Source organism: Neofelis nebulosa, chromosome 1 (genome assembly GCF_028018385.1).
Source record: "Neofelis nebulosa isolate mNeoNeb1 chromosome 1, mNeoNeb1.pri, whole genome shotgun sequence".
NCBI classification, from domain to species: domain Eukaryota; kingdom Metazoa; phylum Chordata; class Mammalia; order Carnivora; family Felidae; genus Neofelis; species Neofelis nebulosa.
This window is the reverse complement of record NC_080782.1, coordinates 124,725,987-124,743,311: the sequence shown is the minus strand read 5'-3', so window position 1 is coordinate 124,743,311 and position 17,325 is coordinate 124,725,987. Positions and strand designations below refer to the sequence as shown.

Here is a 17,325-nt window from a genome sequence, read left to right as displayed (position 1 = left end):
GAGTGAAATGGCCCTAAACGTGAGTAGCCCTCTTCTAGATTCCTTCCCGTGGAGGGAACTTTTTTTCTTACTTTTAGTAGATACTAAAAGCATGTTGAGGTTTTTTTGTTTGTTTTGTTTTGTTAAGTAAGCTCTATGCCAACAGGGGGCCAAACTCATGACCCCAGACCCCCAGGATCAAGAGTCAAAAGCTCTACCAACTAAACTAGCCCAGGCGCCTGTCTGTGCTTAAAAAATTTTTTTTCTTTACATTTATTTATTTTTGAGAGACAGAGTGAGACAGAGCATGAGCAGGGAGGGACGGAGAGAGGAGACAGAATCTGAAGCAAGCTCCAGGCTCGGAGCAAGCGTTCCGCACAGAGCCCAACGCGGGGCTCAAACCCACAAACCCACAAACCATGAGATCATGACCTGAGTGAAGGTGGACACTTAACCCACTGAGCCACGCAGGTGCCCCCGGTCTGTGCTTTTAATATTCAAATTTTACAAAAGTAAAAAAGTAAATCTCAGTCCCTTATCTTCCTTCCCCAAAGGTAAGAAATTACTTTTTGTGCCTTTCTAATACAGTGTATACCTATTCAAACATCCAATTTTTTTTACACATACTATACACTATACATTGATTAGTATCAGTAAAAATATGTATGTTGAGGCTTGCCAATGATGATTGCAAGGATTAATGTATGGAAGGCAGTGCAACCAGGATAATGGAAGAGGAAACTCTTGGACCTTGAGGTCCCACTCTTCTATATTATCTCTGGACAGAATATTTCCTTCATTAGCTACAAAGAAGATTTCATATATTGCCTGGGGATCATATATACATAATTTGCAACTGTGCGCAAAGATCTAGCTTCAGAGTGTGTGTATGTGTGTGCCTGAACCTGTCTAAATGCAGGTGCTTGTAGATGAGTTGGTATCCTTCTGTTAGTTTGTCTTAGCTTATTGTTTCATATATATATTTTTTAAGCTTATTTATTTCGAGAGAAAGTGGGGTAGGGGCACAGAGGAAGGGGGACAGAATCCCAAGCAGGTTCTTCTCAGTCGGTGAGGAGCCCTACCAACTGAGCCACCCAGGCGCCCCTGTTGTTTCTGTTTCAGGATCTCTGGATGTCATTGGGTGGGTGTCACTGTTAGTGTGACACTGTGTATCACATACATACACCCAACAAATGGGCTGTTGTTATCTAGATTAGATATTCCTGTTTCGTGTCAATGGATTGGAGGTAACGTAGTCTGTAAGGTGTATTCTTCAGTCCTCAGCTCCCCCACTCACTGCATGCCAACATTCTTGAAAGACGGGTGTCCGGCACAGGCTCGGCCCAGCTCCAGTCTCCCAGAAAGAATGCGACACGATTTCCCGACTTCCAGTATACCCGTGTGCCAGGTATGCAGAAGAGGTCGTTGCGCATGCACAAGTGTGCAGCCTGGGATACGAAGGGAACGTTGGGGTCGCTCGTTCTCTCGCGCGCTCTCTAGTGGCTTCAGAGAGCAGCGTTGACAGAACGAGGGGGCGGAGCCGACGGCGGCGGAAGTGAAGTCACTTCCGGGCTGGGGTGTTTGTTTGGACTGGAGAAGGGAGGCGGCGGGCGAAGCGCGCGACGAGCGGGGGAGCGGCGGTGCCTGTGGAGATCCGCGGAGGCCGACCGGATTCGTTGGCTGCCGTCCCCGCTGCCGTGCACTGGGTGAGGGGTTCCCTCGGGCGGAGCGGCCAGAAGGGTGCGGCGTCCCCGGCGGTCGAGGGACAGCAGCACCTTGGCGACGGTTGAGGGTCCCCTGGGTTGTTGGCCACCAAGCCTTGTATGGCTTCCTTACTCCTTGCGTCTTTCAGTCGGATCTGAGGGATGAGCTGGGACCGACTCAGACTCTTTCTTCTTTGAGAAATGGCCGTCGCTTTTTTTCTCATTGTCATTATTATTTATGATTTGGATCTCGCAGCACTCTATCCGGGTCCTCGGTAGCGCGCGAGGGTTGCCGGGATAGCACTTTCTCGTGGCCTCCTTTCCTCCCTCCACTTTCTTCACCTCCCCTCGGGTACCCTTTTCCCCTGCCCCCCACTGCCGCTTCGGCAACAAAGCTCATTGTTTCTCCCCAGTTTACGCCTGCGCGTCGCCACGCGCAGCCCATACTTGCTGCGCGTGCGCGCTCCTCCCGTCGCCGGGGTTGGGGAAGAGAGGGGCGGAGGGACTGGCGGGCTGGCGAGCGTCCGAGGGGAGCTTTCTACAACCGTCCACTGGCCAGTACCTTTCGGATCTGCTTTCTCCCGTTTCTTCACCTTTCCTTACTCCTTATTGTTAGTTATATTGTTTCCCATGCTCCTGATAGAAGGGCTGGAATCCGTGCTCCGGGAGTATTGGAAACCAGATGAACTTTAACGGCCCATCTAATCACATTCCGGTCCTCCTTTTTAATTTCTCTTCCACTATATGCTTACTCCCCACTGCCACTAAAATTATATGGCTTGCGGTGAAGTTTGTTTTTTCAAAACATTTGTTGAAGCAGCCGGCAGTGGTATTTTCTGGTGACTCAAAAAGAGGCCTTTTCTGCTTCCTTTTGTTGTCTTGCACTCCCTGATTTTGCAGCCCCATCACCTCATGGAAACCACAAACTCTAGAAAGAATTTGGCTTTCAGTTTGCCGTGGGAAAAAGTCTAACAGCTGACAGCTTTTGACGTTACAACAGAAGACAAATTCCCATTTTCGTGCGCTGGCTAATCTTGTAGTCTCGTGGCATGGTTTTTCACAAATTGCAGTTGAGCAGGTGTTGGTTTGCATTTTCAATTTACGTTTATAAATAAGAAAAAGGTTTCTGTAAGGATTTAAATTTGATTCCCAGTGTTTGCTGGTTTGTGCTTCTGATTCCAATTTGTGAAAGGATATTTGGGGCAAATTAGCTTGTTTATGCTGCTTGTTAATTGTGAACTTGTACAAAACTTAATTCTTTCTCACAAATAAGTGTCTACGATAAATAAAGATAGGTAACTCTACAAAAATTACTGCCTATTTATCTCTTTCTTTAAAGGATGGTTGTTAAGCAATGGAAGTAATGTTTAAAGTCCTGGGAGCTTAGAGGGTTTTATTATAATGTATATTACTGCTTAGGGTAGATGATCTCTACCCTCTTTGGAACAGAGTAAGTTTATCGTAGGCTTTTCCTTCAGTAGGCACTGTACACCTTATTCAGGTTTCCCCCTTTCTGACTGTAGAGAGTGATGCTCCACTTTTAATAGAAAACGTGAACATTTATAAAATGCTGTTAGCATAGCAATTTCATTGATAATGTGGGAGGTGAAAGAAGGTAGAAAATAAGGCTTCAGCCCCCTTTCTTTTGTGATTTTACATTTTTGTGATTTACAGACTTTATTATAACCTGTGAAAAAGGCAGAGCAAGTTTTATCTTGCCCATTTTGAAATTGAGGAAATAGAAGTTTGAGAAATTATTTTATTAGGCACATATTTCCACAGCACTTAGTAATGCCAAGTATTGTTCTAAGTGTTTTTACAAGTATTTAATCTTCACCCTCCCTAGGTGGTAAGTACAACTGTAAAATAAAGCTAACAAGTGAGAGATGTGAATTAACTTGTCCAGTGTACACAGCTAGTAAGAGCTGGAATTCAAACCCAAGTAGTCCAGAGATTATGTGCTCTTAACCATTTTACTGTTTAGTGACATACCCAGGATCTGGTAGGTTGTTAGTGGCGTATCTTAGTTTCAGACCCAGTGCAAGATTAAAGTTGCCCAGGCTATACCCCTTGTGATCTGGACCACCCTCTTGCATAGGTACATTAGTAATTTGCATGTGATACAGCCTAAGTTTCAGTTCCAGTAACAGTCTTTTTTGTTGTTCTAGATTTCCTTACTGTTTAGAGCAGTGCTGTCCAATAAGTACTAATAGCACATGTCTGTTGAGCATTTGAAATGTGGCAAGTGCAGCTAAAGAACTAAATTTTTTATTTTATTGAGTTTGAATTAATTTATTTTTATTTAGCCATGCATAGCTGTTGGCCCCACCACATTGGATAGTGTGGATATAGAGGTTTGAATTCCTTCTGCTTATTTTTTGTGTCAGTTTTTATAAATAAGGCTGGTGTTTCTGATGTTCTTTGAGCTTTTATCCAGTAGTGATGATAGGCAGTGCTGACCCATCCTTACTCTCACCAGATCACCTTTGTTATACCTTGTTAAGATTACGATTATAGTCTTCCTTCTGTCACATTGTTTCACTCCTACAGGTTTTTGGACATGTGATTTTTTTACCTTATACCTTGCTCTAACAACCTTTAATTGCTATAAATGTTTACTAAGCCCCAAAATAGGTAATACTGTTATGTGCTAGGCTCTATGCATAGATACTATTATTATTACCATTTAATAGATGGGAAATCTGAGACGCAGAAAGGTTAAATAACTTGCCCTTGGGTTCCAGAGCCATTGCTTTTAATCATTAATATATACTGCCAAACATTAAAACAAAAAATTCAAAGCTGCTTACAAACTTGAGTGGAAAACAAGCAGAAACAGAGGTTTCTTTATCCTCTTTCACTGCTGGAGAGACAACTAATTATAGTAATGTATGTATGCAAGTAAGGTTAAGGAGTCACAATTGTTCAAAATAGAGTTCAATGGAATAAGAAAAGGTGTCTGTGGAGTCAGATTAAGGAAAGAAGAGAGAACTGTATTTGAATTTTAATGTGAATACTTTAGAGATGAAACTAGGGAGAAGTTTCTAAAACTTAAAAGATTTCTATAATTTAAAATTTCATAAAGAATATAAAAGAATGGACATTGCTGGAAACCATATTTATTTGTTTACTTTAATGTTTATTGTTTTTATTTATTTATTTATTTATTTTTTAATTTTTTTTTTCAACGTTTTTTATTTATTTTTGGGACAGAGAGAGACAGAGCATGAATGGGGGAGGGGCAGAGAGAGAGGGAGACACAGAATCGGAAACAGGCTCCAGGCTCCGAGCCATCAGCCCAGAGCCTGACGCGGGGCTCGAACTCACAGACCGCGAGATCGTGACCTGGCTGAAGTCGGACGCTTAACCGACTGCGCCACCCAGGCGCCCCTAATGTTTATTTCTTTAGAGAGAGAGGGTGACAGCAGGGGAGGAGCGGAGAGAGAAAGGGAGAGAATCCCAAGCAGGCTCCACCCTCAGCGCAGAGCTGGATGCAGGGCTTGGTCCTACAACCCTGAAATCATGAACTCAGCTGAAATCAAGAGTCAGATGCTTAACCAACTAAGCCACCACACGCTCCATGAGCGGGATCTTTACGAAAGAAAAACTAACACAATGAAAGCTGGAATATTTGCAGATAATAGAAAAGACACAAGTCTACGTCTGTCCCATTTAATATTATTTAAATAGAAAAGCAAAAGACAATTTGAGACATGCAGCAGCTGAGAAATTAATACTTTTGCATGACCTTGTGAAGAAATATTAAAGATGTCAAGTTAGGGGAAGATTGTGAATAAAAGAAACAATGATAACAATCTAGTAAAAATATAGACAATAATGTTAATTGTGTTTGGTTAAAAAATTCTAAAAGATCTATACCTAAAGGAAAACCAAACAGTATGGAACTAACACTGCTTAAATTATTTCCACAAAACAAAGGAGATGGAGTGGGAGGAAGGAAATGGGATAAGTAAAATCATTCTAAAGGTTCTTTCGTTGTCTGGGAGCAGGGATGGGTTGGAGGCCCTGAACAAGGAAAAGCATTCTAAATGTCTTGAATTGTTTGGAGGTGTATAGAGCACGTTTTTAATGAATAGGAATCTATGTAAATCTATTTTAATTTCACAGTAGATGTAAGTCACATTATCATGCTCTACACCTTAAACTTACAGTACTGATCTCAATTATATTTCAGACACGGGAGAGAAAACCAACTGAGATTCCTTAGTAGTTTGTAAGTCACAGAAAATAAATCTGATATTTTTTAAAATATGAGTTTATTACACTCACCAGTATGCAGAGTTCCTAAAAATAGGAAAATAAACACTACAGGAATACAATATGAGAAACTATAAGAAAAATTTAAAAATTATGATGGAAGACATAAAACCAACCATCAGTTATCAAAAATGATAAATCTCTGAGACTGGTTCAAATAGTCTAACTCTTAGAGTATAGGACTTGAATAGAACACTTTCAGAATTTAACAGATCAAGTAAAAAAAAAAAACCATTTATGTATCTATATTTAGATTTAGATATAAACGTAGATATGTAAATATATATTTTTTTGTACCTTAGAAATAGAAGTCACACATTTCTCTCTTTAGACCCAAGGGGTTTGCAAAAACCATAGTTGTCTGCAAACAAAACAATAATAAGCCCCAAAAGTGAAGGTTTTTCTAGCTGCATTTTAAAATGTTTATTTTTGAGAGAGAACACAAGCAGGGGAGGAGCAGAGAGACAGAGGGAGGCACAGAATCTGAAGCAGGCTCCAGACTCTGAACTGTCAGCACAGAGCCTGATTTGTGGTTTGAACCCACTAACCATGATCTCATGAGCTAAGTCAGACTTAACTGACTGAACCACCTAGGTGCTTCACTGGGTACATTTTATAACATAATGAAGTCAAACTAGAAATCAGGGCATCAAAGGGTAAACAAAAGAACCATTTGGAAATGTAAAAATATTCTTCGAAATAATCTCTGGCTCATTATAAATTAAATAATTTGTAGATACTTAAACTTGATGAGAACTAAATTCAAAATACATGGAAAATTTATAGATACAAATCATTTATTAAATGGAAGGTTGAAAATAAACGTTTGTCGACTTAAAAATCAGGGTAACAAATTGGTAGAAATTTAGTGAAGGGAAAATAAAGTGAAAAAACAAATTGATAAAAATATGTAGAAAAAATGAATTAAAGTAGGGGCTTTGTTTATTAAAATTGAATTTTTAATAGGTATCCATTCAAAATTCAATGGATGAATGTAACAGTGTCTCTCCCCACCCAGTTATCTCTGTAGGCATTGAGTGTTGTTTTTTGACAGTTCTTTTTTTTTCTTCTTTAATGTTTGTTTATTTTTGAGAGACAGAGACAGAGTGCAAATGGGGGAGGGGCAGAAAGAGGGAGACAGAATCTGAAACAGGCTCCAGGCTCTGAGTTGTCAGTACAGAGCCTGACATGGGGCTGGAACTCATGGACCGTGATACCATGACCTGAGCTGAAGTCGGATGCTTAACCAACTGAGCCACCCAGGCACCCCTTAACAGTTCTTACTGAGCTATAATTCACTGCCTGTAACTCATTTAAAGTATACGGTAGAGTTGTTTTTAGGATATTCAGAGAGTTGTGCATCCATTACCACAATTTTAGAACATTTTTGTTACCCCAGAAAGAAACCCCATACTCCTTAGCTGTCATACAGTATGTAATGCTTTGTGACTGGCTTCTTTCACTTAGCATAATGTTTTCAGTGTTCATCCATGATACAGCACGTATCAAGTATTTCATTTCTTTTTATTGTCAAATAATATTCTGTTGTATGGAGATACCACATAGTATTTATCAATTGGTGGACCACTGGGTTTTATTCACTTTTTGGCTATTATGAATAATACTGGTACGGAAATTTGTGTACAAGTTTTGTGTAGGGCATATATTTTCATTTCTCTTAGATGTATACTTAGTATAAATATCGGGTTCCATGTTTAATCTTTTGAGGAACTGCTAGACTTTTTCAAATTAGCTGCATCATTTTAACATGCCCATCAGCAGTAAACGAAGGTTCCAATTTCTCCACGTTTTCACCAATACTTACCATCTTTTTTATTACAGCCATTCTAGTGTAAAGTGGCATCCCATTGTGATTTTGATTTGCATTTCCCCCATGATTAATGATTTTGAGGATTTTTTCATGTATTTATTGATATTTGTATGTTCTTTGGAAAACTGTTGTTTGCCCATTTTTAAATTGTGTCATTTTTATTGAGTTGTAATAGTTCTTTATATATTCTAAATACAAGTTCCTTATCAGATATGATTTGCTTCTCTGTTTTATATGTTCTCAGAGATTCTGTGCATTTGAAATGCACAGATCTTCCTCTTAATACATATATAGGAAGAGTTTATTAGACTCACGGGTATGCACATTGCAAACCTGGAGTTTTTTTTCTAAGATAAATCTCTAAATGAGGAAAAGGAACATATAATCAAATTATATGTAATGAAACAAGTTAGAATAGTTACATTCTTTGCAATTTTATAACAAAATTAAAATTGCGGAGAAAATGAAATTTTAATGAAATATAAATTACTGTAATTAACCAAAGAGGTAAAAAACCTAAATACACTAATCATAACAAGAAAAACAAAATTAAAGGTTGTTAAAGATATTTTAAGAGCACTGAGCCCATGTAACTTTAGATTCGTATGTCAGGATCCCATCATTCTTATTATTCAAACTATTCCTGAATAATAACAATGGAAATATTCTAGTTCATTTATGTTTGTAAGCTGTTTTCTGCCAGGGTCTGGCATTCTAGCAGTTTTCTTTCAGTTTCGTTTTTTGCTTTTTATTACTGAGAATATGATTTTTCTTGTCATTTTTTTGAAAATAATGTTTTTTGTCTTTTAAAAATTCCCTTTGATATTCTGCACTTTGACTCTTGTATCTTGGTTTGTAAATACTTATCTTTTTTTTTTTTCTTTTTTTTTTGAGAGAGAGAATCCCAGGCAGGCTCCTCACTGCCAATGCAGAGCCTGACACAGGCTCAAACTCACGAACCATGAGATCTTGACCGGAGCCAAAATCAAGAGTCAGATGCTTAACCGACTGAGCCACCCAGGCACCCCTGGCCTCTGTGGTTTCTAATGTGAAATCAACTGTTAATCTTGTTTTGAGGATTCCTTGTATGTAAAGAGACACTTGTATTGCAGATAATCTCTTCTCTTTGTCTTTCAGTAATTTGATTATAATGTGTCTTAATTGTGGATCATTTTGAGTTTATACTGCATGGAATTTGTTGAGCTTTTGGATATGTAGAGTAATACATACAGATTTGTTATCAAGTGTGAGGAGTTTGGGGTCACTATTTTCTTTTTTTAAAGGTTTTATTTTTAGGGGCACCTGGGTGGCTCAGTCAGTCGTCTGTCTCTTGATTTCAGCTCAGGTTGTGGTCCCAGGGTCATGGGATCAAGCCCCACGTCGGGCTCTGTGCTGAGCATGGAGCCTGCTTGGGATTCTTTCTCTCTCCCTCTGCCCTTCTTCCCCTGCTTACTTATTCTCTCTTTAAAAAATATATATGTATATATTTTTAATCAATCTCTACACTTAATGCAGGCTCATACCCACAACCCTGAGACCAAGAGTCCCAGGCTTCACTGACTGAGCCAGACAGGCATCCCAAGAGGCCGTTATTTCTTAAAATATTTTTTCTGGCCCCTTGTCTTCTGAGATTCCCATTATTTGTATGATAGTTGCCCACTGGTCTTAAGGTTCTGTTCATTATTCTTCATTGTTTTACTTCCCTCCCAAAGCTCATTAATCTCAATTGATTTATCTTTAAATTTGCTGATTTGTTTTCTCCTTGATCAAATCTGTTGTAATCCTTTGGTAAATTTTTCATTTCAGTTACTGTACTTTTCAACTCCAGAAATTCCGTTTGGTTTCTTTTTAGTTTTTCTATATTGATATTCTCTATTTTTTTCATGTTTATTTATTTTGAGAGAGAGCACATGAGCAGGGGAGGGGCAGAGAGGGACAGAGAGAGAGACTCCCAAGCAGGCTCTTTGCTCAGCGCAGAGCCCAATGCAGGGCTTGATACCACGGCCGCAGGATCACGACTCAAGCTGAAATCAAGAGTCAGACATTTAACCAACTGAGCCACCCAGGTGACCCCCCACTTTTATTTAATGTTTGTTTATTTATTTTGAGAGAGACAGCACTAGCAGGGGACTGGCAGAGAGAGAGGGAGAATCCCAAGCAGATACTGCACTGTCTTCACAGAGCTGGATATAGGGCTTGAACCCACAAACTATGAGATCATGACCTGAGCCAAAACCAACAGACACTTAACTGACTGAGCCATCCCATCACTCCTGATACTCTCTATTTGATGAGACCTTATTATTATGGTTTCCTTTAATTATTTTGTACTTGATGTAAAGTCTTGTAAGTCCAATGTCTAGGCTTCCTCAAGGAAGTTTGTTTTTTCCTGTGTATAGGCCATATTTCTTACTTCTTTTCATGACTCCTCATTTTTGTTGAAAACTGGACATTAATATTATAATGTAGTGCCATTAAAAATCAGATTCTCCTTTCTGCAGGGTTTTTGTTCTGCTTGTTATGGATCTGTTTAGTGATTTTTCTGAACTAATTTTATAAAAGTTTGAGTTCTTTTTGTATGTGTATGGCCGTTGAAGCCTTTTAGCTTAGTGGTCAGATAGTTATTTAAAAAGAGATTTTCTGAGGTCCCTGGCTGGCTCTGTCTGTACAGCATGCAACTCTTCATCTTGGAGTTGTGAATTCAAGCCCCACGTTGGGTGTAGAGATTGCTTAAAATAGAATAAAATAAAAATCTTTAAAAGATTTTTCTTTGGGTGCCCGGGTGGCACAGTCGGTTAAGTGTCTGACTGTGGCTCAGGTCATGATCTTGTGGTTTGTGAGTTCGAGCCCTGCGTCGGGCTCTTTGCTGACAGCTCGGAGCCTGGACCCTGCTTTGGATTCTGTGTCTCCCTCTTTCTCTCTGCCCCTCCCCCATTCCCTCCCTCTCTCTCTCAAAAATAAATAAACGTTAAAAAAAAATTTTTTTAGGGTCGCCTGGGTGGCGCAGTCAGTTAAGCGTCCGACTTCAGCCAGGTCACAATCTCGTGGTCCGTGAGTTCGAGCCCCGCGTCAGGCTCTGGGCTGATGGCTCGGAGCCTGGAGCCTGTTTCCGATTCTGTGTCTCCCTCTCTCTCTGCCCCTCCCCCGTTCATGCTCTGTCTCTCTCTGTCCCAAAAAAAAAAAAAAAAAAAGTTGAAAAAAAATTTTTTTAAATACATATGTTTCTTAAATACCTATGAACAAAAAAATTCTCTCAGTCTTTGTAGGTAGATTTCTTGTTTATGTTGAGGCATACCTTCAACACTCAAGCAGTTTACAGCTTTCTCAGCCCTCACTTTATGTGCATATACTGAAGGTCAGCCAGAGTATAGGGCCTTCACAGGTCTTTTGTTTTTTTTTTAATGTTTATTTATTTATTTTGAGAGAGAGAGTACTTGCGGGAGGGGCAGAGAGAGAGGAGGAGAGAGATAATTCCGAGCAGACTCTATGCTGTCACTACAGAGCCTGACATAGGGCTCTATATCATGAACCATGAGATCATGACCTGAGCTGAAATCAAGAGTCAGACGCTTAACTGACTGAGCCATCCAGGCACCCCTCAGGTCTTTTCTGAGCATGCTCCCAGCACTGGACTTGCCCAGGGCCTTGGTTCCCTAGAATATGCAGGAGCTTTTCAAAGCCCTTATGCCCAAAGTATTTACTTCACCCATCTTTCCTCCCATGCTTTTTTCTTGGTGTTTTGTTTGCCACATCTCTTCTTCCTTGCCCTAGGTGGCTTTGGCTGCTATATTTGCCTTTAACTGTTTTTAACAAATGCCAATCCGACACTTTAGAATCATAAATTTATATACACAATGGAATACGTGGCAATGAGAAAGAATGAAATATGGCCTTTTGTAGTAACATGGATGGAACTGGAGAGTGTTATGCTAAGTGAAATAAGTCATACAGAGAAAGACAGATACCATTTGTTTTCACTCTTATGTGGATCCTGAGAAACTTAACAGAAGACCATGGGGGAGGGAACAGGAGAAAAAAAAGTTAGGGAGGGAGGCAAACCTTAAGAGACTCTTAAAGACTGAGAACAAACCGAGGGTTGATGACGGGTGGGTGATGGGTATTGAGGAGGGCACTTGTTGGGATGAGCACTGGGTGTTGTATGGAAACCAATTTGACAATAAATTTCATATTAAAAAAAATAAAATCATAAATTTTATGGTATTTGAACTATATACCCAATTTTTTTTTAATTTTTTTTTTTTAACGTTTATTTATTTTTGAGACAGAGAGAAACAGAGCATGAACGGGGGAGGGTCAGAGAGAGGGAGACACAGAATCTGAAACAAGCTCCAGGCTCTGAGCTGTCAGCACAGAGCCCGACGCGGGGCTCGAACTCACGGACCGTGAGATAATGACCTGAGCCGAAGTCGGCCGCTTAACCGACTGAGCCACCCAGGCGCCCCTTATATACCCAATTTTTAAAAAAATATTTATTTTTGAGAGAAAGAGAGAGCATGAGCAGGGGAGGGCCAGAGAGAGAGAGGGAGACACAGAATCAGAAGTAGACTCCAGGCTCTGAGCTGTCAGCACAGAGCCCAATGCAGAGCTTGAACTTACAAACTATGGATCATGACCTGAGCCAAAGTCAGACGTATAACTGACTGTGCCACCCAGGCGCCCCCCCCCCCAATTTTTTTTAATAAGCTCTATACCTAGCATGGGGCTTGAACTCAGGACCCCAAGATTAAGAGTCACATGCTATATGAACTGAGCCAACTAGGTGATCCTATACGCAGTTTTTTTTTTTTAAATGTTTACTTTTTGAGAGAGAGACAGAGTGTGAGTTGGGGAGGGGCAGAGAGAGAGAGGGAGACACAGAATCTGAAACAGACTCCAGGCTCCAAGTTGTAAGCACAGAGCCCAACATGGGGCTCGAACCCACGAATCATGAGATCCTGACCTGAGCTGGAGTTGGACACTCAACCGACTCAGCCACCCAAGCACCCCATCCTATACCCAGTTTTTAAAAACAGCAGAACATGCAGAGGATCCAGTATAAAGAATGTGGTCCAAGAAGGGTCAAGAACAAGTCATAGAAAAAAATTTAAAATTGGATACATCACATTATATTAGAATACCTTATGTTCAATAATTGTAAGTCGTCAACATTCTGAAAGAAAATGATCCTTACCCCTCTGGCTTTCACCTGGCTGGCTGTAGCCAGAAATTTGGTCAGCAATTGTTCCTTCCCTCAGCTGTCTAAGATACAAGATTAGTGTTTGGGCTCCAGTTTGTTCTTTTTGGTTTCAGTTATGATTTGTTTCCCAAATATTGCTTAATAAAATAATTTTATTTAGTCCTTTATGGACTCTTTCTCTAGGATTTATGCCAAAGCCACAGCTTGTTTGATGAAGTGATAATGAGCAAAAAAGCTGACCTAGAGCCTTGTCAAATACAGGGATTGGGCCCTTTTTTGCTAAGCACTGTTGATATTTTCTTTGTTTACTGGTAGGCATCAAAGAGAGAGGGGAGTCCTTTGGGATTCTCAGACTATAGAATTTCCTGAGGCACATTTTTCATGGTTTACATAAGCTTGTGCTCATAAATTGAATGGACTTTTAAAAAAAAATAGATTGCCTTTACATGTAGATATAATTTGATTACAGAGGCATATTTAAATTTTTTTAAAGACATTTTATTTTATTTTTTTAATGTTTATTTTTGAGAGAGAGATCACAAGCAGGAGAGGGGCAGAAAGAGAGGAAGACCTAGAATCAGAAGCAGGCTTGAGGCTCTGAGCTGTCAGCACAGAGCCCAGTGCGGGGCTTGATCTCACAAGATTGTGAGATCATGACCTGAGCTGAAGTTGGACGCTTAACCGACTGTGCCACCCAGGTGCCCCTGTTTTGCTATTTTTTTGAGAGCACATGCATGCAAGTCGAGGAGAGGTCAATAGAGGGGGTGACAGAAGATCCAAAGCAGGTGCGCTGACAACAGACAGCCCAGTGTGGGGCTTAAACTCACAACCCCGAGATCTAGAGTCACATGCTTTACTGACTAAACTAACCAGGTGCCCCTTTCTTAGATTCCTTTTATGGACTTAACCTTAAGAGTATGTATGTATAATGAAAACTCATACTATTTAATATAATGTGAATTTAGTCTCTTAGGCTGGGGCTGGGGTGTTTATATCCTGAAACACACAGGTATTTTCTGAAATACTGAATACTACTGACAGTAGCATCATGGTAGTGACATCTGTATTTGTTAAGAGGTCCTCAAATATAAGTTACTAAGAACTGCTGCCCTAGTTATTTATTATTGTATGTATACATGTGAAAGAGAAGCAGAGACAGACTGAGATTTATGTGCTAAGGTGTGGGTACAATGAAAATAATAGAAGGCACTATAAAAGCAGACAGGACAGAAAACAGAGAATGAATATCTTTGATAAAAAAGTTTTAAAAAAATAATGAATTAGGACTGGCAATACATATAGAGCAAGTGCTCCCTGAACCTTACCAAAGGAAAAAACTATTTGTGGTGGGACATTTTAGTTTTTAGTGTTTTTCTTGATTATAACTGGAGTAAGAACACCTGAAGTTTTTTAAACACTCTTCTCATATTAGGTATGCTGATTTCTTCGTTTGGCACAGGTCACACTGCTGTTTGAATTTATGTACAAGTGACTCATGTAAACTCATTTTTAGCAATTTCATACTTAATGAATTGGTAGAATATTGTAGAATCTGACCCTTAAGTTTCACACTTTTAGCCAGCAGTGTATCAACTGGTTTAGATCATGTTATCATTTAATGAATAGTATATAAGAAACCCAGTCTACTGTATTAGATATTGTTGTGTTTTTACTCACATAGAAAGAGATTAGATGCTTGAACTAGTTGGAGTCTGGTAGTCCTTTGTGGCTGTGCACCTGCTTGCTGTTGCTTTGAAGGTGGGTGAGTCTGTAGCCATGGGAAGGAAGAAGTCATAGAAGCTGACTTATCCATAACAGGTCTTTAGGTCCATTGGTGCAGCAAATTTCAAAGCTAAGAGAGGAAGACTGCTTCTGATCCCTGTAGGAAGAGGAAGCAGGAAAAGAAATCTCAACATGGAAAAGGTCTCCCAGGAAAGCATAGGAGAAAAGCAGGCTGCAGTGCAGAATGCAGAAGAAGCCCATTCTTTGGGAGGTGGTGAAGGCCAGGGGCCTGGAGGAAGTATTAGAACAGGTTGGGCCTCACCTGCCCATGATGTTAGACAGGATATGCCCAATAGGCTTGTCAGTAACCTTGGTATGATAGATGGAGTTGCTGATGATATGGAACGGTTCATGGAGGAGATGAGAGAGATAAGGAGGAAAATTAGGGAGCTTCATTTGAGGTGCAGTTTGCACATTCTTATAGGACATCCCCCTCATCCTATCGTGATGAGTTTTATCTTATGCCTTGAATGCTGAGGTTAATATTAATAATAAAACATCCTGCTTCCCAAAGTAACGTTTTCTTGATGTACCCTTTGCTGTGAATCTGGTGTTCTGTCATATTTCTTTCTTTCTTTTTTTTTTTTTTAATAAAGTTGTTTGTTTTTGTTTTGTTTTGGAAAGAGAAAATGGGAGGGGCAGAGAGAGGGGGAACAGAGGATCCGAAGTGGGCTGTCATTTTTCTGTTTGGATATTTCATTTTGAGTTAGTCTGGAAGTTTTTCTGTCAGCAGGGGAGTTTCAGAAACTTGCATGGAAAAGTTTATTACATACTGTGAAGGTAGTAAAGCAGTTTAAAAAGCAGTCTGTAGATAAACTCTCTCATTTAAAAGCATGCATATTGGGGCACCTGGGTGGCTCAGTCACTTAACCATCCAACTGTTGACAGTTGTGAGATTGAACCCAAAGTTGGGCTCAGCATGGAGTGTGGAACCTGCTTGGGATTCATTCATTTCCTCTCTCTCTCTCTCTCTCTCTCTCTCTCAACAAACTTTAAAAATAGATGCACCTGGGTGGCTCTCTCAGTTGAGAGTTCATCTCTTGGTTTCAGCTCAGGTCATGGTCCCAGGTCATGGGATTGAGCCCCTTGCTTAAGATTCTCTCTCTTCCTCTCTCTCTGCCCCTCTCCCCAGCTTGTGCTCTCTTTCTTAAAAAAAAAAAAAAAAAAAGAATAGCACGCATATTATGTATATATTTATATATATATTTATATATATATGTTTATATATATATTTATATATATATTTATATATATATATTTATATATATACATACATACACACACACGCACGCACACACACACACACACACACACACATATATATATATGAGATTACTTGGCTTGCAAATCATTGTACAGTGGACAGATCCAGACATGGAGAAATTCGACATGGACCCAGAGATACAAAGCAAATAGAGAGCGTGCTATGAAGTCTAGAGATCCACAGCATTCTTTACCTTGGGACTGAGGAACTAAGAGGTTATTAAAAGTCTGTTTTCATTTGCAATCTCTGAGCTTTTTAATATCACCTGTTAAAAGTAGAATTTGCTTTTCATAAAGTCACTTGATTTAGATCTTCCAGACCTTGTTTTATAAAGCAAGAGATATCCAGTATTTAAAAAATTGGTTGATTTGGGAATTACGTTCAAGCTGTTGATTACCGTCATTTGCTGTTACCAGAAAGCACTAGATGAATCTAGGCTATTCTCAGCAATTTCTTAAATATTGAGATCATTTGAGAAAAAAAAAAAAATGAAACTTTCCACTTGCTTGGTTTATCATGTGCCTTAATACATCATGTGCATGTAATACCTAACCATGATTCCTGGAGATAATAGCTGCTCACTAAGAACCGAAAGAATGACTAACACAATTAACTATTGTTTTTCTTTTAAGGTTAAAAACGACAACTAACGCCAACCATGAAAGATCCAAGTCGCAGCAGTACTAGCCCAAGCATCATCAATGAAGATGTGATTATTAATGGTCATTCTCATGAAGATGACAATCCATTTGCAGAGTACATGTGGATGGAAAATGAAGAGGAATTCAACAGACAAGTTAGTTTTATGTACAAACATACTCTCTCTTTTGTAGCCCATAACAGCTCTCAGTACTTGACCCTGAAGCGTGTTTTATTTCGTCCCTTATATATGAAATATATGGATTAATGTGCCACTACTCCTCTTTTATTTGGATGCTGATTACTACCAGGTTTATCTGCTCACTGAAATAATATAGGGAGGTTTTTCAGCATTCCACCCCAGATATTCTTATTCAGGAGGACTAGGGTAGAGCCTAGGAAACTTGTTTTTTATTTTTTTTTTTCTTTTTTTTTTTTTTTTCTTCAACTTTTTTTTTTTTTTTTTTTTTTTTATTTTTGGGACAGAGAGAGACATAGCATGAACGGGGGAGGGGCAGAGAGAGAGGGAGACACAGAACCGGAAACAGGCTCCAGGCTCCGAGCCATCAGCCCAGAGCCTGACGCGGGGCTCGAACTCACGGACCGCGAGATCGTGACCTGGCTGAAGTCGGACGCTTAACCGACTGCGCCA

General features: G+C 39.8%; 1 protein-coding gene and 1 pseudogene across 9 annotated transcripts in view; both read left to right on the top strand.

The window, feature by feature from the left end:
* PAIP2 (poly(A) binding protein interacting protein 2) overlaps positions 1 to 17,325 on the top strand; it is a 22,014-nt gene continuing 4,689 nt past the window's right edge. The window contains exons 1-3 of one of the 9 annotated variants that reach the window (XM_058735270.1): positions 1,746 to 2,760; positions 5,878 to 5,916; positions 16,667 to 16,830. In XM_058735270.1, the coding sequence (XP_058591253.1) occupies positions 16,693 to 16,830 (138 nt within the window). In that variant the 5' untranslated portion in view covers positions 1,746 to 2,760; positions 5,878 to 5,916; positions 16,667 to 16,692. Of the gene's footprint in view, positions 20 to 1,086; positions 1,388 to 1,448; positions 1,720 to 1,745; positions 2,761 to 5,877; positions 5,917 to 8,854; positions 8,877 to 16,086; positions 16,250 to 16,666; positions 16,831 to 17,325 lie in introns of those variants that run through there. The other 8 variants (XM_058735294.1, XM_058735249.1, XM_058735302.1 and 5 more) reach the window with 8 other exon arrangements.
* LOC131514862 (protein BEX5-like) lies at positions 10,768 to 15,744 on the top strand (annotated as a pseudogene).